This window comes from Loxodonta africana, chromosome 9, assembly GCF_030014295.1.
Source record: "Loxodonta africana isolate mLoxAfr1 chromosome 9, mLoxAfr1.hap2, whole genome shotgun sequence".
Lineage (NCBI taxonomy): Eukaryota > Metazoa > Chordata > Mammalia > Proboscidea > Elephantidae > Loxodonta > Loxodonta africana.
The window spans coordinates 19,185,691-19,209,146 of NC_087350.1; the positions used below are offsets into that span (position 1 = coordinate 19,185,691).

Genomic DNA, 23,456 nt, shown 5'->3' on the forward strand with positions numbered 1-23,456 from the left:
AGATATACTGATATAATTCATTAATAGATACACCATTTTGAATAACTGCTACCCTCCAAAAACCAAGGGAGAAAGACAATTGGACAGACAGAAAGCAGGAAATATAACCTCGTAAAATGAAGGGCAGGAGATGTTGAATCAATTGGACCTTGATTCAAATTTAACCACTGCTTGCTCGGTAGTGATGTAAACTTGGGCAAATTAATTAGTCTCTCTGAATAACACCTATAAAAATGGTAAAAGTTAATACTTAAAGCATTGTTTTAAAAATTCATTTTTTTTTAAAAAGTATATGAGGTATTCATGTGGGAAAAAATAGATCATTACTTTACAAAAATAAACTATAGAAATACTAAAACCTAAAGAAAAACAATGAGAGAATTTGAAAAACTATAGAAAAACAGTGCTAAGAACACGGGTGGGAGAATATCTGTAATTTGAAACCCAAAAAGGAGAGAAGAAAAATAAGTATTTGAAGAGATAAAGACTGAAAACTTTGAAAAACTGATTTAAAAAAAAATCCTGCTACAGATACAAGATCCACTAAAAACACCAAGAAGGGAGAAAAAATTCACATATGATGTCTCATAGAAAATCTGGGAAAACTTGAGGAAAAAAAACTTAAAAGTAGCCAGAGGTGCAGGGAGAAAGATGGCGGTATAAGCAGTTGCACACTCCCACCCCAACAACAATTCTAGAAGAAAACAAGCAAAAATTGATAACATTTATAATCTCAGCATGCTGAACACGGGTTAAGGGGTTGGAGGATTAAGTGAAGACCGAATCAAGAAAAAAGGTAGCATACAGACAGCGGAAGAGTGGAGGTTCGCTGAGCATCCTCCACCTACTGCCCACCCCAGCTCAGTGCAGCCATCTTGGGTTGGTTGCAGGCAGCGCCCTTGGGCAGGGAGCATGGGGTTAGAGCACCATGGAGGACACAGACGGGTTGGGAGTACTATATAATAAGCCCTGGGACAGAGAGGTAAGATGGGCAAGGCATGAACTGGGGCATATGAGCAGTGAAACCTGGGATGGAGAGGGTCTAGGACCAGAGGTCAGGCTGGAACCTCCAAGCAGACAGACCAGGGACAGAATGGCACAGCAATTGCAGTGCAGACTGGAGACCCCATGAGTCCCAGGAAGGGGCAACGCAGCAAACACAGCTTGGGCCAGACTTTATGAGCAGTCCCACCTGGGACGGAGAGACACGGTGAACACAGCACAGGCTGGGATGCTTGAACAGGCAGACCTGGGAAAGGGCGGTGTGGACAGCACAGCACAAACCGGGGTCCCCCTGTGAGTCGGCATGGACAGCACAGCACAAACCGGGGTCCCCCTGTGAGTGCCGGTAAAGAACAACATGGTGAGCACACCCAGGCCCGAGTTCCTGAAGAGTTAGGGCAGTTTGAATCCACCAGCCGCTCCTTGGAAACCCTGTCTACTCTGTCCTATAGGGTCACTGTGAGTCGTAAGGCAACAGCTTTGGGGTTTTTTTGTTTTGTTTTTTGGTTTGATCTTAATGGAAGCAGACTGCCACATCTTTCTTCTGCAGAGTGGCTGGTGGGTTCGAACCGCCGACTTTTCGGTTAGCAGTTGAGCACCTTAACCACTACGCCACCAGGGATGCTTTTCATTAGCCATTAGGAAGATGCAAATCAAAACTGCAATGAGACACCACCTGACCATTAGAATAATCAAAAAATTGGAAAACAACTGGTGTTAGAGAGGATGCGGAGAAACCGGAATCCTCATCTGTTGCTGGTGGAAATGCAAAATGATACAGCCACTGTAGAAAGCAGCTTGATGGTTCCTCAAAAGGCTGAACATAGAGCTACCATATGATCCAGCAATTCCACTCTTAGGTATATACCCAAGAGATTTGAAAGCAGCAACGCAAACAGACACATGTACACCAACATTCATTTCAGCACTATTCACAATGGCCAAAAGGTGGAAACCACCCAAATTCAAATTCCCGTTAACAGATGAACGAATACGTACAATGAAATACTACTCTGCCATAAAGAGAAATGAAGTTCTGATACATGCCACAAAGCAGATGAACTCTGAAAACATTATGCTGAGTTAAATAAGTCAAAGAACAAAGGCTGCATGTTCTCAGTAATATGAAATGCCTAGAACAGGCAAATGTATAGAGATCAGAGTTTACTAATGGCTACCAGGGGGAAATCACTGTTTAGGAAGGAGTGGGTTTCTGTTTAGGTGATGGAAAATTTGGCAATGGATATTAGTGATGGTTGCTGAATTATAATACATACCAAAAATATTGAACTGGCAAATGCTGTGCTGTTATCCATATTTTTACAATAACAACAACAAAACAGTTGCCATTGAGTGGATTCTGACTCATGGCAGCCACGTGTGTTGCAGAGTAGAACTGTTACACGGGTTTTTCAATGGCAGATTTTTCAGAAGTAGGTTGCCAGACCTTTCTTCCAAGGCACCTTTGGGTAGAATAGAACTGAGACAGGACTAGGTTAGAGCAGGGCCAGTTGGGCTTCCCCCTTTTTGTACACAGGACGGGAAAAAGAAAAGCAAGACAGAGAGTGGAATAAACAACCTGACGCACCCCCTGGAGATCAGAACTGAACGCACAGGCCCTGTGAGCAAAATGTACCAGCTGAGGGGTGGTACAAACTGAAATGGTGCAACTAAACTGTTAAGGTAGTCCTTGCAGAACTCCACAGGAGCAGAGTATGTGCAAAAGAAGTAAAAGCAACCACTGTTTGTCCTTTCCGTGCCAGCAGAAGAAGGCAATGTGACAAATTCACCTGCGTCACATCCCATAATGAGTTATGTCAAGGGGAACCAAAGGACTTCCATCTTGAAGAAATCCTGCATGCGCACCTGCATTTGCATGATCCAACCCCTTCTCAGAAATCTCGGTCTTTCCCCCACCCTGAACCTCATGAATAAACATCAAAAACCCTTCGTCCCCCCTTTGTTGAAACCCGTAAATACTTGGTTCTTAGGCAAATCGGGAAGACAGTCTCTCTGAAGGTTCCAGCCCTTACCATCTCCTTTTGCTAGCTGCTGGCAAAGTAAATTTGCTTGTGTGATTCCAGGCTGCCTCAAAAGTCTTACTGGGCAGCACGAATCTGGTTGGGTTCAACGGAGGAAGGGGTCCCCGGTGACAGAATCACCAACCTGTCAGGTAGCTCAACGGAGGAAGGGGCCCCCGGTGACAGAATCACCAACCTGTCAGGTAGCAGCCAAGCACATTACCCATTTGCACTACCCGGGGACTCCAGAGAAAGCAAAGGGAATAGGAATTTGTAGTGGCGATCTAGCCATCTCTACCACGTTATACTAGCACTGTAGAAGTCTATCAAAATCTAATTCACAGAAGATGAATGACGAACTTACAGTGACTTTTATACAACTCATCTGCAAAGGAAAAAACGGAACGTGCTTTATCGTGGCATAATGTTAAAGTTACATTTACAGATGAAAGGAACAAAGATGTGTATTTAAATCAGCCACTTCTAGAAGAGTAAATGGAGCCCTCATGGTGTAGTGGTAAAGAGCTCAGGCTGCTAACCAAAAAGTCGGCAGTTCAAATCCACCAGCTGCTCCTTGGAAGTCCTATGGGGCAGTTCTTCTCTGTCAGATAGGGTCGCTATGAGTTGGAATTGACTCGATGGCACGCAATAACACAACAGAATAGTAAAACGTAAAAAACCGCATTTCAGAAATGAAACCCCACCATGGGAAAGCTTTTTGTTTTTTACAGGCATTCCTTTCTAAACTCAGTCAGGCAAGCATTTTTATAGGCCATCTCTCCTCACAAACAGTCAGCTCATGACCTACAGAGTAAATCAGAGGTGGGAAACAGTACAACAAACCATCCCCCTCGAGCAACATACAGAGGCACAGCAAAAACTGTCTATTTCACATAGGACAAGAAAAAACTTATGCCCCTTACTTTTCATCTCCCTGGAGGATAACAAAGTGTGGCAAGAGTGCTTTGGAACCACACTTCAGAAAGTCTGACGATTTTCCTTGCTTTTGAAACAACAACAATACCCTGTTACTTTGAAAGGGGCCCAGCCCATTCATCTTTACAAAGATAAATAAAATTCCTAAAATCTGAACTATAGGACAAAACACGAAAAGCAATTTTATCTTTAAAACACTAGGAAAGTTTTGTTTCCGCTTTAAAAGGCTTGTGGCTCTAGAGGTCAATTAATCTTTCACATCAGATATTAATGTATTTTCTCCATGGACAAAGACAGTGTTATTTTTATTACTACATCCCTGAGTGAACAGTGTGACTTGTAATCCAATGAACTTACAAATTTTACTACAGTTTTGAAGCTACTAAAGATCATAGTATCAAAAAACTGTATTGAAAATAACTTAGGAAAGCATAAATTATTGGCAATCCTCCCACTTATCTCAAGATCGAAGTTTACCATAGATACCACTACCTTCACAGACGATATATCTGATAATGTAGTATCTAAAAATACATAAACAAAGACGCAAAGAAAATCTTTAGAGTTTGCAAAACTCTCTCTCTCCATTGCTGCTCAAAAAATACTAAAACTTCACATGGCAGATGAGGAAACAAATAGGTAAAATACGTTATTATACTTGTTTCATACTCGTTCTCGTAGGGACCCTATAGAACAGGGTAGAACTGCCCCAAAGGGTTTCCAAGAAGCGGCTGGTGGATTTGAACTGTCAACTTTTTGGTTAGCAGCTGAGCTCTTAACCACTGCGCCACTAAGGCTTCACAGTTCTTGAGATTTTGTGTCTGGGAAAGCTAATTACCAGATTAAAATAAAATGTAATACATTATTCGGATGCAATGATTTTGAGTTCTCTTTCATCATAAACTTTTCAAACACTATACTACAACTATGCCTTTGGAGAACCCCCCCCCCAAAAAAACCCTTAATGTCCTAATTGACATCACTCAATTTAGTTCTAAATTTTGGCGAGTTTTCAAAACCAAACCCAACAAAGAGAAAAGGATGAAAATACCAACTTGCCTGTAAAGCCTTCCTTGACATTCCCAGGCAGACTTGCTCCTCCCCCTAGTTCTACTTATGAGACAGGATGAGGCCCCCTTGGTCACACCTCTCTTTATCATTGTTTTGTGAACTTACGGATAGCAATCATGTGTATTTATACTAGGTTCTTAGAGTCTACCACATGGCCTGGCCAACATTAGGTGCCTAATAAATGTCAACTGACTGAATGAATTAATACTATTAATTAAAAGCTGAATAAAAGACTGCAAAAAGGAGGCAGTAGCAAGGGAGGGGGGCGGGAACAAGCACTAGAATGGGAATGAAAATGGTTACTTCCCGTATGTCTCCTGATAGGGAAGTCGTTTAATACTCCTGTGCCTCAGTTTCTTCATTTATAAAGAAGCTGAATAAGATTATCTCTAACATCATTTCCATTCTAAAATTCTATTTTTTAATGAAATGATCATTATCCTATTTATAAATATTCACATAGACTAAGCATCCTCTAACTAGCCTTCACTGAACAAACACACCAAATTAACCAAAGCTTTCCATTCCCTCTGAAAAATGTAGTCTGGGCAAAGGTTCTCAACCCTTAGTGTGCATCAGAATCACCCAGGGATTTGTTAAAATACAGATTGCTGGGCCCCACCCCCAGGGTTTCTAATTCAGTAGGCCTGGGGCCTTGATGGCGCAGTGGTTAAGGGCTTGCCTGCTAACCAAAAAGGTGGCCAGGTAGAATACACCAGCTGCTCCTTGGAAACCCTGTAGGACAGTTCTACTCTGTCCTACAGGGTCACTATGAGTTGGAATTAACTCAACAGTGGCGGGTTTGGTTGGGTGGTTTTGGGGGTGAGGTCCAAGAATCTGTGATTCTAACAAGTTGTCAAGTGATGCAGATGCTGCTGGTCCAGAGATCACACTTTGAGAACCACTGCTCTATAGTAGGGAAATCCTGGTGGCACAGTGGTTAAGTGCTACGGCTGCTAACCAAAAGGTTGGCAATTCCAATCTACCAGGCACTGCCTGGAAACTCTGTGGGGCAGTTCTACTTTGTCCTATGGGGGACTATGAGTCGGAATCGGCTCAACAGCAGTGGGGTTTTGGCTCTATAGTAAGTGCCTGCTTACCTCTCTTCCTGTCAATTGAGTTACCTTGCTACCAAAGGTCAGATTCCCAAACTTGTGTAAGCCAGTTGAAACTGTTTATTGTAATTACATAAGTTAGCTAAATATTAAGTAAACTTATAAAGGAGAGTCATTTTCAAATTACCTGTTGAATTAGGTGTGAGAATTCTATAAACTATTGGGAAAATTTAATAAAAATCTAGGATTTTGCACTCAGATTTCTCCCAAGTATCTTTAATTTCTCAGTCTAATTAAAAACTAAAGATAAAAATAGGAGGTGATGAACTACTGGTGTTGAATATATCCTGGGCACAAAGAGACACAAATAAACTTGGGGAGCGATGGACATATTCAGTATCTTGACTGCGGTATCATGATGAAAACCATATGAAAAAAATTTTCAAATTGTACACTGTAAATATGTGCAATTTATTATAGGTCAGTTATACCTAATAAAGCTGTTAAAAATACACAAACATACACATAAACACATATAACAGAACATTAAAATTAATAACACTGACAAAATCAAATGTTGGCAAGGATATGGGGCAATCAGAACTCTCATACATTGTGGGAGTGTAGAATGGCACACTTTGGAAAACGGATTGGCAATTTCTTACAAAACTAAGCATACATCAACCATAAATATGACCAAGCAATTTCATTTCTAATTATTTATCCAAAAGAAATAAACATACAAAAAGACTTGTTCAAGAAAGTTCATAACAGCTTTATTCATAATAACTGGAAACAGCCCAAGTATCCATCAGTATAAGAAAGCATAAACAAAATGCAGGACCTACACAATGGAATATTATTCAGCAATAAAAAGGAACAAACTACTTAGGCACTCAACAACATGGATCAGTCTCAGAAATATGTTAAGCAACAGAAGCTTTACATAAAATAGTACATCTGTATGATTCCATTTACATGAACAGGCAAAACTAATCTATGAGATAAAAAAGCAGAACCAAGGTTGCTTCTTGGGCGTGAGGGATAGGAAGGGATATGGGGAAACTTTTGGGGGGTAATAATAATGTTTCACATCCTGAAAGGGTTTGTTTATTTCATGGATTGAATTGTGTCTCCCCAAAATATGTATCAGCTTCTCTAGTTCATGATTCCCAGTATTGTGTGATTGTCCACCATTTTGTCATCTGACGTGATTTTCCTATGTGTTGTGAATCCTACCTCTACGATGTTAATGAGGCAGGATTAGAGGCAGTTATGTTGTGGTATTTCTGTTATAGTAGCACTAGATAATTAAGACAGTTTGACTTACACAGAGATACACATTCATCAAAACTCATGGAATGGTGGGTACACTTAAGATTTGTGCATTTCATTGTTTGTAAATTTTACCTCAAAAAATAAAAAGAATTATAAATAAATTTTGAATTCTATTTAATGGCATGAATGCTCAAGTTTTTAGGGATGAAATGTATTAATGTCACTTTAAAATGAAACAAAAGATAGACTAACGGATGGATGTACATGATAAGGTACATATAGTAAAATGGAAAAAACTCACTGCCATCAAGTCAATTCCAACTCATAGCAACCCTACAGGACATAGAAGAACTACCCATGGGGTTTCCAAGGCTGTAATATTTATGGAAGCAAATCTGTCTCCCACAGAGCAACTGGTAGGTTCAAACTGCCAACTTTTAGGTTGGCGGCTGAGTTCTTTAATCACTGCGCCACCAGGCTCTTCAACAGAATCTAGGTGGTGGCTATATGGGTGTTGACCATGAAATTCTTTCAACTCTTCTATGTTTGAAAAGTTTCATTAATAAAATGTTGAAAAAATCAGTTTATAAAATAATAGTCACTATGTGACCCCAATTTCCGCATGCTTGTGTGTGTGTGTTGCTTCTATGGTATGTACACAGCCATGCATGTATGATGTATATGTATGTATGTGTGCATATATGTATGTACGCTGCATACTCAATTACTACTCCCTCTCACCCAGATCCTTCTCATTCACTTAAAAAAGAAATACTCAAGTCCCTTCCATCTCAAAACAATACAAAACAATCGGTAAAAGAACTCCCGTTACAGGGGTCTTGGGACCATGGTTTCAGGGGACATCTAGGTCAATTGGCATAAGAAAATGTATTAAGAAAATATTCTGCATTCCACTTCGGTGAGTAGTGTCTGGGGTCTTCAACCCTAGCAAGTGGCCATCTAACATGCATCAATTGGTCTCAACCCACCTGGAGCAAACTGGTGAGGAGCAAGGCTCTTGGCTCAAGTAGACACATGAGATTATGTGGGCAGCTCCTGTCTGGAGATGAGATGAGAAGCCGAGGGGGACAGGAGATGGCTGAATGGACACAGGGAATACAGAGTGGAGAGAAGGAGTGTGCTGTCTTATTAAGGGGAAAGCAGCTAGAACATAGCAAGGTGTGTATAAAATTTTTGTTTGGTAGATTAACTTGATTTGTAAACTTTCACTTAAAGCATAATAAATCTAAAAAAAAAAAAACAAAAAAAACCTCCCTCAAAATCCCATTCCTCCTTCTGCTACTACTAGGCTACTATGTCCCCTTGAAAGCCACATTTCTTAAAAAGGTAAGCATACTCCCATGTCTATGTCTTCACGTACTCCATCCTGGCTTGTGCACCCAACACTTCAGTAAAATGCTTGGTGCTCAAGATACCAATGACTTCCATGTCACTAAATCAAATGGACATTTTTCAATCCTCATCCTCTGAAGAATGCAAAGTATTAAGTTTACCTGCTTTTAAATTTGAAACGAGGAAAGGAAACTTTATTTGGTACATAAAACAATAAAGAAAAGAGCTCTAGTTCATATTTTAGAAACCAAAAAACCAAACCCACTGCCATCGAGTTGATTCCGACTCATAGTGACCCTACAGGACAGAGTAGAACTGCCCGCTACAGTTTCCAAGAAGCACCTGGCGGATTCAAACTGCCAACCTCTTGGTCAGCAGCCCTTGCACTTACCTACTACGCCACCAGGGTTTCCTTCCTATAGTCATGTTAAAATGTAAGAAGGGGAATACTTAAGGGTTGAAATCAGGAAAACAGAAAATGAAGCAGAAAAAAAGATAAATACTGTAGTTGAAACAGTGAATGCCAGTGGCCTATTTTCATCATCACTTGATTCTACTACATTTTGAAATTCTAATGAACTCATTAACCATTGTTCATATTTCTTCAACTGGCTTAGTCATCATCTCTATAAATGCCTCTACCTTAAATGAGTCTCCCAAGCAGCTTATTTACGTAGAAATTAATTCTCCAAGTTACAAGAACAATAGCCAGAGAACTAAGTTCCCAAAGATCAGACAATCAAACTAAGTATCAAAAGCAGTACAGAAACAATTTTTCAGTTTTCTGAAAATGAGCCCTTAAAGCCTTTTATAGTATTTCCTCAAAAAACTAGAAATAGAAATACCTTATGATCCAGCAATCCCACTACTAGTTATACACCCTAAAAGTCTAATAAAAGAGACACAGACAGACATCCGTACACCTATGTTCATTGCAGCACTATTCACAACAGCAAAAAAATGGGACCAGCCTTGGTGTCCTTCAACAGAGGAATGGATAAGCAAAATGTGGTACATACAATGGATTACTACACAACCATAAAGAACAATGATGAGTCCGTGAAACATACTATAACATGGATGAATCTGGAGGACATAATGCTAAGTGAAATAAGTCAATTACGTAAGGGCAAATATTGTAACATCCAGCTTTATAAGAAGACAATAATAGATGCAGGTACAGAGACCAAGTTTCATTGATGGTTACGAGGGACGGGTGGGAGGGGAGGGTAAATCACTCTCAAGATGGTAGATACTGGTTATTTTTGTTGATGGGAAAAGTAGCACTGAATGTAGATTTAATGAGCACAGCTTGACCAAAGTAAATGATGTCACTGAGAAGTGCACAAAGGTCTATTTGTGCTAAAGAATATAACATATATAATTTGGCAACAACACTAATAATAACCAAAAAGTAAGTGTATGGTCACATATGTATGTGTATAGGCATATAGGTGTACACGTAGGTACAGTTGTGTACACACCTGTGCACAGATGGAAGTATCTATATGTACGTACACATACAGATATGTGTGTCTCTACACATATATATTCAGAGAGGACACAGTTACATATATGTCTCAGCCATAACCAAACACTGAGAGACTGGTTTTCTACGTTTGAAGACTTAGGACCTTAGTCTCATGGGACAACTGGGTCAACCGGCATAAGACAGCTCGCAAAGTTCATGTTTTGCATCCTAGTGAGGTAAGTAGCATCTGGGGCCTTAAAAGCTTGCAAGCAGCCATCTAAGATACAACTTTTGGTCTCTACTCACAGGAGCAAAAGAAAAAGAAGGAAACCAAAAATCTCAGAAGAAACTCGTCTACAGGGCTGACAGCCTACACGAGCAGCGGCCTCATCCACTCCGAGACCAGAAGAACTAGATGTACCCAGCTACCACTATCGACCATACTGATCAAGGCCACAAGAAATGGACCCTGATAGAACAGAGGAAAAATGAAGAACAGAACTCAAATTCTCAAAATGTCCTGACTTACTAGGCCCGTGAGTACGATCCCCCATTAAAAAACCAACTATGTGAGACCAAAGGATCAACAATTACTCTACAGAAAAGATGAGAGGATAAGGAGGCAGGGAAACCAGAGCATGAACATGGAACAACCAGAACACAATTAAAGAGAATACTGACACATTGCAAAAAATGTAACTAATGTCACTGGACAATGTGAATAGAAATTATCCAGTGGGAACCCAATTTGCTGTGTAAGCTTTCACTGAAAACACAATACATTATTTAGGACAAAAAAAGCCTTTCATAGTACATTCACAGCATGTAACACAACAGCTCAAGGTCTTGCAACAAAATTGTGATTTCAGTGAGTCAGGTAAAATAAAATCATGCAGTAGTATCAGCAACTTTAAAAATAATCCTATCAAATATAAAATAAAATAAAATTTCTGTGTAACACTGGCTTCAGAGATGAAAGCTAAGCTTCAACTTTGAGATTAAAACATGCACAGGAATTTGAATTGTATTTAGGTTTTAGGGTGGTGGTCCCCAAACTGCAGGTCACTTCTTGTTGCATCCTCAGGCAACCTGTTTGTTGAATAATTTTTGAAGATGAACATGCACTGGCTAGTCAAAGGAGAGTGGGAAAGAATATTCTGTTGTTGTAGTGTGCTGTTGGGTCAATTTCAACTTATAACAACCCTACAGAACAGAGCTGAACTGCCCCATAGGGTTTCCTAGGCTGTAATCTTTACGGGGAGCACAGATCACCTGGTCTTTTCCCCAGCAGAGCCGCTGTTAGGTTTGAACCATCGGCCTTTGGGTTAGCAGCTGAGCACTTAACCATCGCGCCACCAGGGCTCTAAAAGAACATTCTAGCAGGTGCATAAAACAGCAAAAGTATACATAAAGATAGTCACCAAAACCAAACCTGTTGCCATTGAGTCGGTTCTAACTCATAGCGACCCTATGCCAAAAAAAAAAAAAAAAAAAACCCAGTGCCACTGAGTCGATTCCGACTCACAGCGACCCTATAGGACAGAGTAGAACTGCCCCATAGAGTTTCCAAGGAGCACCTGGCGGATTTGAACTGCCGACCCTTGGGTTAGCAGCTGTAGCACTTAACCACTACGTCACCCTATATAATGCCACCCTATAGGGCAGAGTAAAACTGCCCTCGTGAGTTTCCAAGGAGTGGCTGGTGGATTTGAATTGCTGACCTTTTGATTAGCAACTGAGCTCTTAAGCACTGCACCACCAGGGCTCCAAAGATAGTCACAGTAGGGCTTTATTTACTTATTTACTTGCTCTAGTACTTATCTGGATATCTTGGTCAAATGGTAGATTCGTAAAGACCCGTCTTTAATTTGCGAACTACTCTCCTGAAAAAAATTCATTCCACAAGCAATTCTTTAGTACTTCCAACGTGCAAACCTAGAACTGTCTGTATTGCCTCAGTTTAAAGGAACAGTGAGTATAGCCCATGGTCATATGATTACTGAAAGACTTCATTTGGCTATTTTTAAATGTTAACCTTAGATTTTCACATACCTCTGAATTCCACTAACCAAAGGAGGTATCAGGAAGATTAAAATTATAATGAAGAAAACATGAAATGACTTAATTACAAACTAGACAAATACTCCTAAAAATCCACAGCAATTGTTTAGTACAAAGTCTAGATTCACAACTCTAATCTTTTTGGGTCACAAGCCTCTTCGAAAATCTAATGAAAGCTAAGGACCTCATGGCACGCAGTAATCTCTGTCCCTGAGTGTGGGTTGGACACAGCAATTTGCTTCAAATGAACAGAATACAGCAAAACTAAGAGCATGGCTCTTCTGTGATTCGGTGACAGAGGACCATGACTTCTGTCTTACTAGCATTCTCTTGCCCTCTCACTGTTCGCCCTGATAAAGCAGGCTACCATGCTGTAGGATGCTCTGTGAAGTGGCCCATGGAACCAAAGGAGGCCTCCAGCCAATAGCTCCTGAGAATCTGAGGCCTCAGTCCAACAACCCACAAAGAACTGAATCTTCCAACAACCATGTTAGTGAGTTAGGAAATGAATCCTTCCCAGTCCAGCCTGGAGATGCCTGCAGCCTTGTGAAAGACATGCCAGAGGACCCAGCTAAGCAGCACCTGGATTCCTGGCTCATAGAACCTGTGAGATTATAAACAAGTGTTGTTTTAAGCTGCTAAATTTTGGGGGTAGTTTGTTATAGAGCAACAGATAACACAGATCCACTCTGTAGAAAGGTACACACATGTACAAATTCTGGTGTACATTTCAGGGAACTAGGGGGCCTCTCTGAAGTCCATTAACAGAACTCCTAGTAGCCCAGGGGCCCCAGAGTAGGACATTTCTGAAATGATAAACTCCAACCAATATGCACTAAACACCCACGGGAAATCAACGTAACCATGCAACGCAGTCTCTTACCAAATGTCAGAATACTTTCCTTCCATAAAGTATTACCAAGGAACTATTTCAAATATAATTAATGCCTTAGTACTAGTACCACCAAAGGTAAAATCAAGCCAACTTATACCAAACAATCATTTCTGAACGATATATGCTGCAGGTACTAAATAAGTACCGAAGATAAAATAATGACTGAAACACTGTTCTTAATTTTGAGGACTTTACTGTCTAGTGGGTAACACAGAGAGGGGGAGAGAGAGAGAGAGACAGAATAACCATCATAACATCCGGAAGTAAGAATAGAGATTTGCATATGGTAGCCACTCATATACATAATAAAATGACTTTACTGAATTTTAATTATAAAGCCATTAAAGTAAATACCTGTACTGTTTTTCCAAGTCCCATGTCATCACCAAGAATACACCCTCTTCCTTGGATGTAGTGTCCATAGAGAAACTGGGCTCCTTCCCTTTGGTAGTCTCTCAAATACCTGTTAATAGTGTAAGGAATACAGTCTCCATCTTCGGATAATTTAAAAGCAATAGCAGATGATGGAAATTTTCGATCTGGGAAATAAGGTTTTTCCAAATCTTCATCATCAAATATAAAATTCCTGGAGCAATCTTTAACGGATTTTACTTCTTGAAGTCTTTGAAGCGGTACTTTCTTTTCTAGAGAATCTGAATATAAAATGACTGCAAATGACTTTCCATTTTCATCCACTGTGATAGATTTTATGCTTGCTTCACAAAGCTTTCCATTATCTGGAGAAGGGGCAAGACATCTTTCTCCTGGACACCATCTGTCTACAAAAATAAAGAAGAAAATAAAGTTTTCAAATCTAGCTCATAAAGTAATACCTCATTTATCTACTGTTATGAGAAAATAAAGTACTTCACATAAATACTTTTCCAAATAACAGAAACAAGATAAATTATACTTATTACAAAGAATGGAATTCCAGAACACTTAATTATGCTCATGTAAAATCTGTACCTAGAACAAGAGGCAGTCATTCAAACAGAACAAGATGACACTGCTTGGTTTAAAGTCAGGAAAGGTCTGCATCAGGATTGTATCCTTTCACCATACTTTTTCAATCTGTATGCTGAGCAAATAATCCAAGAAGATGGACTCTACGAAGAATGTGGCATCAGGACTGGAGGAAGACTCGTTACCAGCCTGTGTTACACAGATGACACAACCTTGCTTGCTGAAAGTCAAGAGGACTTACAGCACTTACAGATGAAGATCAAAGACCAGAGCCTTCACTATGGATTACACCTCAGCATAAAGAAAAGAAAAAGCATGGACCTATAAGCAACTGTGACCAATAAGTCACAACTGGACCAATATGCAACATCATGATAAACAGAAGAAATACTAAAATTTGTCAATTATTTCATTTTACTTGGATCCACAATCAATGCCCATGGAAGCAACAGTCAAGAAATCACATGACGTATTGCACTGGCAAGCCTGCTGCCCAACTTAAGCACATGTCCCTTAGAGCAGGGATTTTTGTTCACTGCTATATCCCGAGCACCTACAATGTCTAAAACTCCATAAATGCTTAGCGAACCCATGAATATTTATATACAGCTAACATTTGAGGGCTTCGGTGTACTAGGATGTGCTTTTGATGTAGGAGCTCATTTAAGCTTCGTGACAACTTTTCATTACACCGCATAAGCAATATTATTAGTTCCATTTTATAAATGAGGAAGAGACAAAGGCTAATCAACCCGCCCAAAGTGACACAGCTATTAAGTGACAGAGCCCAGATTTTAACCAATGATTGTGAGGATGGTGCAGGACTGGGCAATGCTTCATTGTTATATATCATGAGTCGGAGCCGACTGACAGCAACTAACAACACCAGAACTTGTAGCCATGCTACTAAAAACCCATTGCTGTGGAGTCAATTCCGACTTATAGCATCCCTACAGGACAGAGTAGAACTGCCCCATAGGGTTTCCAAGGAGCACCTGGTAGATTCGAACTGCCGACCTTTCAGTCAGCAGCCATAGCTCTTAACCACTAAGCCACCAGAGTTTCCATGCTATGCTAGCTCACATATAAATAAACAATTCCATGGAGCTGAGTAGTCCCTGCCCTCTTGTGACAGCTAATTTTACATGTCAACTTAGGTAGGCTATGGTTCCCAGTTGTTTGACCAAACAAACACAAGCCTAACTCCTGTCATGGAGCAGTTCCAGGTGACTGTATCAGTTGGCCTCGGGTAGAGCAGATTACCTTACATAAGTAATGCAACATAATGTAATATGTTATGTAATGCAATGACCTTACATCTAATGTAATCACCTTCTACAACATAATCTAATGTACTGTAATCAATCAGTTGAGATCATCCCAGCATAGAGTGGATCCTAAACCTAACCATTGCTGAGTTATAAAAACACCAGGATAGACACAGAGATACAAGGGAGGGAAGGGGGGAAGCAGATGCCAAGGGACACCACGGCTACAGAAGCTGAAAGAGACAAGGATCTTCTCTAGAGCCTTCCCCTATAGCCAAAGCCCTGCACTCAGGCTTCTAGCCTCCTCGACTATGAGAAAAGCTCTGTTCTTTAAAGCCACCCACTTGCGGTATTTGTGTTAAGCAGCACAAAGTAACTAAAACACCCCCTGAACTGAGGTATGAACATCTCAGTCACCATAGCCTCCACTCAGGAGTTTCATCTATTTATTTTATCTGCTGGGCTATAGCAGGTATTTGTATTGTCGTAAATACCTGAGTTAGAGCTTCACCAATTCCTAGCCCTCTGAGTTTAGGCAGGTTACTTAAACTCTCTGAACTTCAGCTCTGAATTCCTAATCAATTTAAATCAGACTGATCTGCCTCAAATGAAAGCATGTAGATAAGTTTATTCAGCATATTGCTAGAACAGAACAAGAACTCAATACCTCGTAGGTTTTGTTATATCACTATCAGTAATGAAAGCTATGAATTTGGGGCAAGAAGGCATTCCAAATGACTTGTGGCAGATTACTGCACCTTTCTTATTTTAAACTCTTTTTTGATGATCTGTTAATGGTGCAATATACCAAAGGACTAATGGACCAAATGAACCATAGCCTCTACCAGCCTGAACCCAGAAGAAATAGATGGTGCCCAGCTACTAACAGACTGCTCTGCCAGGGATCACAATATGGGGTTCCAGACAGAGCGGCAGAAAAATGTAGAACAAAATTCAAATTCATAAAAAAAAAAACAAAACCAGGCTTACTAGTCTGACAGAGACTGGAGGGACCCCTGAAACTATGGTCCCCAGACACCCCCAGAAATGAAGCCACTCCCAAAGTCCACCTTTTAGTCAAAGATTAGACAGGCCTATATAAACAAATAACACACTCACGTGCTTCTTAGTTCAATCAAGTATAGCAGACCTAATGGGCAACCCCTGCCCAAAATCAAAGACAGAAGGCAGGAAGGGACAGGAAATCTGGACAATGGACATGGGGGACCGGGGGGTGTAAAGCGAAAAGGGGAGAGTGCTGACACATTGAGGGGATTGCAACCAATGTCACAAAACAATCTGTGTACAAACTTTTGAATGAGAAACTAATTTGCACTGTAAACTTTCACCTAAAACACAATAAAAAATAAAGGCGGAATACAAGGCTCTAACTCAGTACATGGATACCCTGATGCCGTAGTGGTTAAGCGCTACGGCTGCAAACCAAAGAGTCGGCAGTTCGAATCCACCGGGCGCTCCTTGGAAACTCTATGGGGCAGTTCTACTCTGTCCTATAGGGTCGCTATGAGTCAGAATCGACTCGACGGCACTGGGTTTTTTGGTAACCCAGTACATCATATATTAAGCTCTTGGTGAAATAAAAGTAAACTGAACTAAATACCTCAATCCTTATTCATCTACTAAACAACAAAATCTTACCATTCACTAACAACTAAGGCATACAAAGATTAAGAATAAAAATATCTAACATTAACTGAGCGCCTACTATGGGCCAGCCTCTGGGCCACGTAAGTATTCTGCATTCACCATCTCATTTAGTAATGTCAACAACCCAGTTACGATCCCAATTTTCCAGATGAGGTAATCTCCTAGAGGGGTTCGCAATCTCCTGCAGTCATTCAGAGGAGCCGCAGGGTAAAATCCAAACCCGAAGGGTACTGGCAGGTACGGGTCCACCCGGCGCAGTAAAGACAGGTGTCCGGGCAGAGCAGCGATCCGAGAGCCTATACCTTTGCCGGCGGTTTCCGCGCGGGACTCCGGGGCAGAGACATCCATCTGGCCAGGGGGAGGAGCCTGGCAGCCCGGCGGCATTTAACACCAGATGGCCGGCGGAGGACACCAGCAACACCTCCCGCGGCCCTCCGACCATCGCCCCCCTGGAACCCGAAGCCACCGGACGGCGGCGAGCAAAGGTGGAGGCTCAGGGGATCCACGAAGTAGAAGACGGCAGCGTCCGAGGCAGCGGCAGAATCGGAGGGCGCTGTGGGAGGCTGCCGAGGCAACGCTCACCAAGTCGTCTCGGGCTCCGCCGCCTCCGCCTCTGGTGGAAGACAAGGCAAGGACATGGCGACCCCTTCCCCTCCCTCTTATTGCTAGGCCTCGCTCTACATCCTACAGCTCGCGGCAGCCGGGACTGGGAAAATCCCGCGATAACGGGCGGCTGAACTGTCATCGGGATCTCGCGAGAACAAAAGCTCGTTTTTGTTTTTTTTACTATGGGCGGAGCAATCTTGGTTTCTTCCCCAGAGGGCTGTAACATGAAGTCCCGGATAGTTGCAAGCATCGCGATGCTTGAGATTGCTCGCTGGCCTTGAGTGCGTTTTGTTGTTGAGAGTGTCTGGCATATACTGGGGGCTTGAGTCTTCGTTGTGAGTTGGCATCTACTCGACGGCAATGGGTTTGGGTTTTTTTAGTTTAAGGAGAGTGGCAACCTGAAAAGAGACCGTCGTCCCCACGAGCCTGGCTCTTTGGCTTATATTTGGTGCGTGGTAACTTTGTGGTGTTGCTGCACCCCTAGGAACTTCAGGAGGCGAGCGAGTGACCCTTCTTGAGTCCTGCTCAGTTGTATGTGACGCGAACGCTTTAGGACATGCCAGGGGAGGGAGACTGCGTGAAATCAGCGCGTTTTCTTGGGTAGACACATTAAAAATACAGTAAACCATAAAGCACTTCTGTGAGTACAAAACCAGCAACTCCTGTCTTAAATAAAAGGAAACGTTACTACAATTTAAAGTGTTTTTTTTTCCGTGCACCATCTAAAATTACCAGTGGTGTGTATTACAAATTATGGGAGAATGCTACTTTAAGAAAACCATCCAGACTGTTTTTGTAAGAATCTTCAGGGCAGCATACTGCTCAAGTTAATTAAATAGATACTGCCTATCTAAAACTGTTCTAGACATTATAGCTTGATTAATCCAAAAATGGTTCCTGTAATTGTTACAGTACAGTTTTCACATACTGTACAATATTTAATTAGGTTAGCTTGCATGGGCCTGTATTAGTTACCTATTGCTGATGTAACAAATTACCACAGATTTGGTAACTTAAAACACAAATGTGTTTTTACAGTTCTGTAGACCAGAAGACCCACTGGAGTCTCATTGGGGTAAAATCAAAGTGTCAGTAGGGCTGAGTTCCTCTGTGCAGGCTCTCAGGGAGAATACCAGCTTCCTCCATCTTCAAAGCTAGCAACATTGCATCTGTCTGACCCTTCTTGCTTGCATACTCACATCTCCCTCTGACTGCAGCTGGGAAAGGTTCTCCTATTTTAAGAATTTATATGATTAGATTGGGCCCATCTGGATCATGCAGAATAAATCTCCCCATTTTCAACGTCTGTACCTTAAGTAACATTACAAAGTAACACACTCACAGGCTCCTGGGATGAGAACGTAGACATCTTTGGCCAGGGGAGGGGAATATTATTCTGCCTATCACAGGGCCTTAACGAGAAAAGCTGTATTGCTATTTGTCCTGCAAATAGATATCCACTCTTAAACAAATTTAAAAATTAGTATATTTTCATCAACTGCTTCTCTAGAATAACATTTCTGTTTACCAGCAGATAAACATAGTGGTCTAAGAAACATCTCACTCATCGAATATGTGTGAGGCATTGGCTAAGTCACATAACCTCTTTGTGAGCCAGTGTCCTCACCCATAAAATGAGGTAACCTACCTATAAGGGGTTGTTGTAAGAATTAAATAAGATAATTAAGTAAAACACTTGAAACAGTGCCTGGCTCATAGTAAGCAATATATGTGGTACAGTTACCGTTGCTATCAATGGAAAGCATCCACTTGAAATTGCGCTCCGCATAGCTATTGCTTCAGTTTAATATTTTGGCTAATAGCTCCTAGTACATTATTACTTAAGATTAGAATTTTAGACTAGATTCTAACTTAAAACACAATGGCTTGTAAGACACAGTATTTTGTGTACAGCTAAAAAGAAAAAAACACTAGTCGATGCTTAGGGTGAAGGAGTAACTCTGAAGAACATAGGAAAGCAACCTTTGAGAGAAAGATGTCCATTGAGAGCCTAATGCAATCTCTTGGCAATACTAAAACCTTTCCTGTTCCTTACTTTATCTCCCTTTTCCCCAAATCAACCCTGAAGAAGTCAGAAATAGCCTAGTAAGAAGGGAGGAACACAGAGACATAAAGTATATAAAAGAAGCAATCACCCCCACAGTTTCCACTGCAGACAACTCACCTTTAGCAGGCCTGAGCTTTCAGGGGGAGAAACTTAGCTTTTGCATAAGTATTAAAGTTTTAAATATTGTACCACAGTGGACTTACTAATTACTAAGCTGAGATTGTTTTGTTTGGTTTTAGTGGCTAAAAGTGACCACAAGATTTCTTTTATTAAGAGAAACCAAAAGAATCATGAGACTTTTCCTAGTTTCCATTCAAAGGCATTGGAAAAAAATTAACCCTCAAAGTGGTTTTGAATAAGCAGTGTGGCAAATAAATGAATTTATATTCTGATTTCATCTTGTGAGTCCTCCTTATCCAACATCCTAGTACACTTAGAGCTGAATAATAATAGAAATAATACGTGTTCAAATTTGTGGGAAATTGTTACTTAGAGGGTAAGAAATGCTTATATTGAAAAAGAAGAAAAGCTGAAAATTAATGTTATAAACATCCAACTTGAGTTACAAAAAGAACAGACTAACCCTGAAGAAAATACTAAAGAAAAAAGTGAATGAAAGTGCCATAAAAAATACAATAGAGATTATCAGCAAAGCCGAAAGTTAATTCCTTGAAAGATTAATAAAAGTAGGCAAATCTCTGGGAAAGTGTATCAAGAAAAATGAGAAAAGAAACAAACATTAGGAATGAAAAATAAGGCAAAACTAAAGAGAATTCAGAGATTAGAAAAATATGAGTGTACTGCAAAAAAAATTCATGCCAAAATTTTTAATGTGTACTTCCTCAAAAATAGATCAAAAAAGAAAAGATTTGAATAAATCTGTTATAGAAACTCGATAGTTGAGAATGCCCCTGCAAGAAAAAGACCAGATCAAGGTAGCTGTACAGTTCTACCAAATATTCAAGGGAATAGATAAATCTAGATGTATGTAAATCCTTCCAGAGAACACTAAAACTAGCAAAAAGAAACACTCCCCAACTTGTTTTGTAAATCTGGTAAAATCCTGATAGCCAACTCTATTAAGGACAGCATGAGAAACGAAAATTACAAGCCAATTACACTTATGATCATAGATGCAAAAATTCTAAAAAAATACTTGTGAACTGAATCTGACTTTGAGAAATAGTAACAAAATAGTAATTATCTATCGTGTCCAAGCTGAGTGTGCCTCAGGAATGGAAGTGTAGTTTAAAATCATGATATCTAGCAGTGCAATTTACTACATTATAAGAGATTAAAGGAGAAAATTTCTAAGATCATCTCAATAGATGAAGAAAAACATGAGCCCTTAGGTGGAAAGGCACCTAAAATACACAGTGGCCACAATAGACTCTACCATATCAATGATCATGAAGATGGCGCCGGACTGGGCAACATTTTTGTTGTATATGAGGTTGCTGGAAAGAAAGGAAAAAACCTCCAACACAACAGGTTCTTTTCACATATTCAAAATTTCCAGTAACCCCAACATGAGCTATCAAATACCAAATGAGTAGTAGAGTACTAGAATCATGAAGGAAGTAGTATACCATTTGTAGTACTACATACAAGGGAGTTGCCTTACTACACATCCCTTTATTCTAACTCCTCAAATGAATACGATTGTATTTTATTATTTAAACGGAAAAATTTGCGTGCTAATGATGCCTGTATGTTTACGTTTGAAGGATTTCTTTTGGTATGCTTTCGTTTTATTTAACATAGAATTTTAATTTAATGGCAATCGAATAAAAAATTTATGAATGTGAAACATTTATAAATGATATCATATATGATTAACTTATTGTAGAAACCAAAACCCAAACCCAGTGCTGTCGAGTCGACCCTAGAGAACAGAGTAGAACTGCCCCATAGAGTTTCCAAGGAGGGACTGGTGGATTCGAACTGCCGACCCTTTGGTTAGCAGCCGTAGCATGTAACCACTATGCCACCAAGAGTCAGTATAAAACACTGGCAGCAGTCATGTAAAGGAGCCCTGGTGGTGCAATGGCTAAGCACACAGCCGCTAAACCAAAAGGTTGGAGATTAGAACCCATCAGCAGCTCGGAAGTAGAAAAGATTGGGGATCTGCTCACATAGAGATTATAGTCTAGGAAACCCTATGGGGCAGTTCTACTCCGTCAGGTAGGGTCGCTATGAGTCAGAATTGACTTCACAGCACACAACAACAGCATTCATGTAAGAACATGTTATTCAACTTTAAGTTGAATTTTAGAAACAAAGCTAGGTTGTTTAAAACTTAAATGTAAATCAATAGATGGCTTTAAATAAATCCACCAAATACAGGTGTAATTGCAATGACATTTTTAAATGCCAAAAATAACTTTTGAAAACTGAATTGAATGAAATAAGATTTCAGATAAAATATTGACAAACAGTTCTTGGATTTAATCTATCTCTCCCTTTTCTCATACATATCCAAAAGTGTCGTAGCAAAGAAAATTAGCTAATATGAGTTCTATAGAAAGACTATGGCCCAACTAGGAAAATACTAATGAAGATGAAGGAATTAAATAAGCTCCAAAAATCCATTACATATTTGTAATAAAATCTTCTTTTCCCCCAAAAGCTTCTAGTTAACCCTCATTACATTTGAATAACATCAAGATAAGGCAAAAAAAAAAAAAAAAAGTAGATATATAAAATATACAATATTTTACAAGCCTAAAAAAAAAAATTTTTTTTTTCTTTTTTTTTTATCCAGCAGGATAGGAACATTAACTATCTGAATCACATTTAAAAAATTATAGGGTAAAAAAATTTTTTTTGATCCTTTCCTTGGGCTGCCCTACTGGTTAAATTACCTGACCTATCTATAAAAAAAAAATTTTTTTTTTTAATTTTTTTTTTTTATCTATAGGGTCCATTTCAAGTCAAATTCTATGTGGTTCCTGTTGAAGATAACTATCTCCTAAATTATTTTAGGCCAAATCACCTCATCTTTGGCAGCTTTCCCTGAATTTTCAGTGCTTAAATTCTGCAAGCAAGGCAAACTGTTTCAAGAGAAAAGTCATACAGATATGGCTTAATATTTTGCAGTTCAAATTTTTCAAGGGTGCCTGTATGCTTTGTAAAGGTGGTTGCCAGAGTTTTACTTTTCAAACATGTTCCCAAAGTGAGTGACACCTTAGGTACCATGAAATGAGGGTAAAAGGGAATATATGGTCATTACAGGGTATGCAGACTTGAATAGTTTATTCTGAAAGCAAACGTAAGTATAATATTATGCTTCCCTCAGAAGAACCATTTTGATCATGGTGCCCTAAATTCACCACTGTATTTGAATGAGATGGCATGAGCCAGGAATTGACAATGTTTGAAATGAAATTGACTTGAGGAATTAATTAAGATGAGGAAACATGAAAAGCATGTAAAAGGTAAGTTTATTTTTAACTGGATTTTTTTTTTTTTCTTAAAATATAAAGCAACTCTTTCAGGGAAATTGCTCTTTCCAATTTATGCATAGATTCTTTGACAGACTGGTTAAAATATCCCACACCACTTTTGCACAGTGGAAATGCAAAACTTAAAGAATTCATATTTCCAGGACTGTTAACACCTTCTCAAATTTCGATAATTCATTCAATTTCTGTAGAAAAACATGGGCTTTATTTTTCTTAGGGTTAATTATTTATATAGCTCAGTCTTACAAATAGCTTCTCCATATCCAAGAGGCT

General features: G+C 39.9%; 1 protein-coding gene across 9 annotated transcripts in view; it reads right to left on the bottom strand.

Moving 5' to 3' along the window:
* Positions 1-17,771, bottom strand: part of ERCC6L2 (ERCC excision repair 6 like 2) — a 167,345-nt gene extending 149,574 nt beyond the window's left edge. For 5 of the 9 annotated variants that reach the window (XR_010322946.1, XR_010322945.1, XR_010322947.1 and 2 more), the window contains exons 1-2: positions 17,348-17,770; positions 13,498-13,922 (exon numbers count right to left, since the gene is read on the bottom strand). Coding sequence is in view for 5 of the 9 variants with exons in the window: in XM_010587479.3 (XP_010585781.2) it covers positions 13,498-13,922; positions 17,348-17,429 (507 nt within the window). In the remaining 4 variants the exon portion in view is untranslated. Of the gene's footprint in view, positions 1-13,497; positions 13,923-17,347 lie in introns of those variants that run through there. The other 4 variants (XR_010322948.1, XM_064291139.1, XM_003407639.4 and 1 more) reach the window with 3 other exon arrangements.
* Between the last annotated feature and the right edge of the window lie 5,685 nt (positions 17,772-23,456).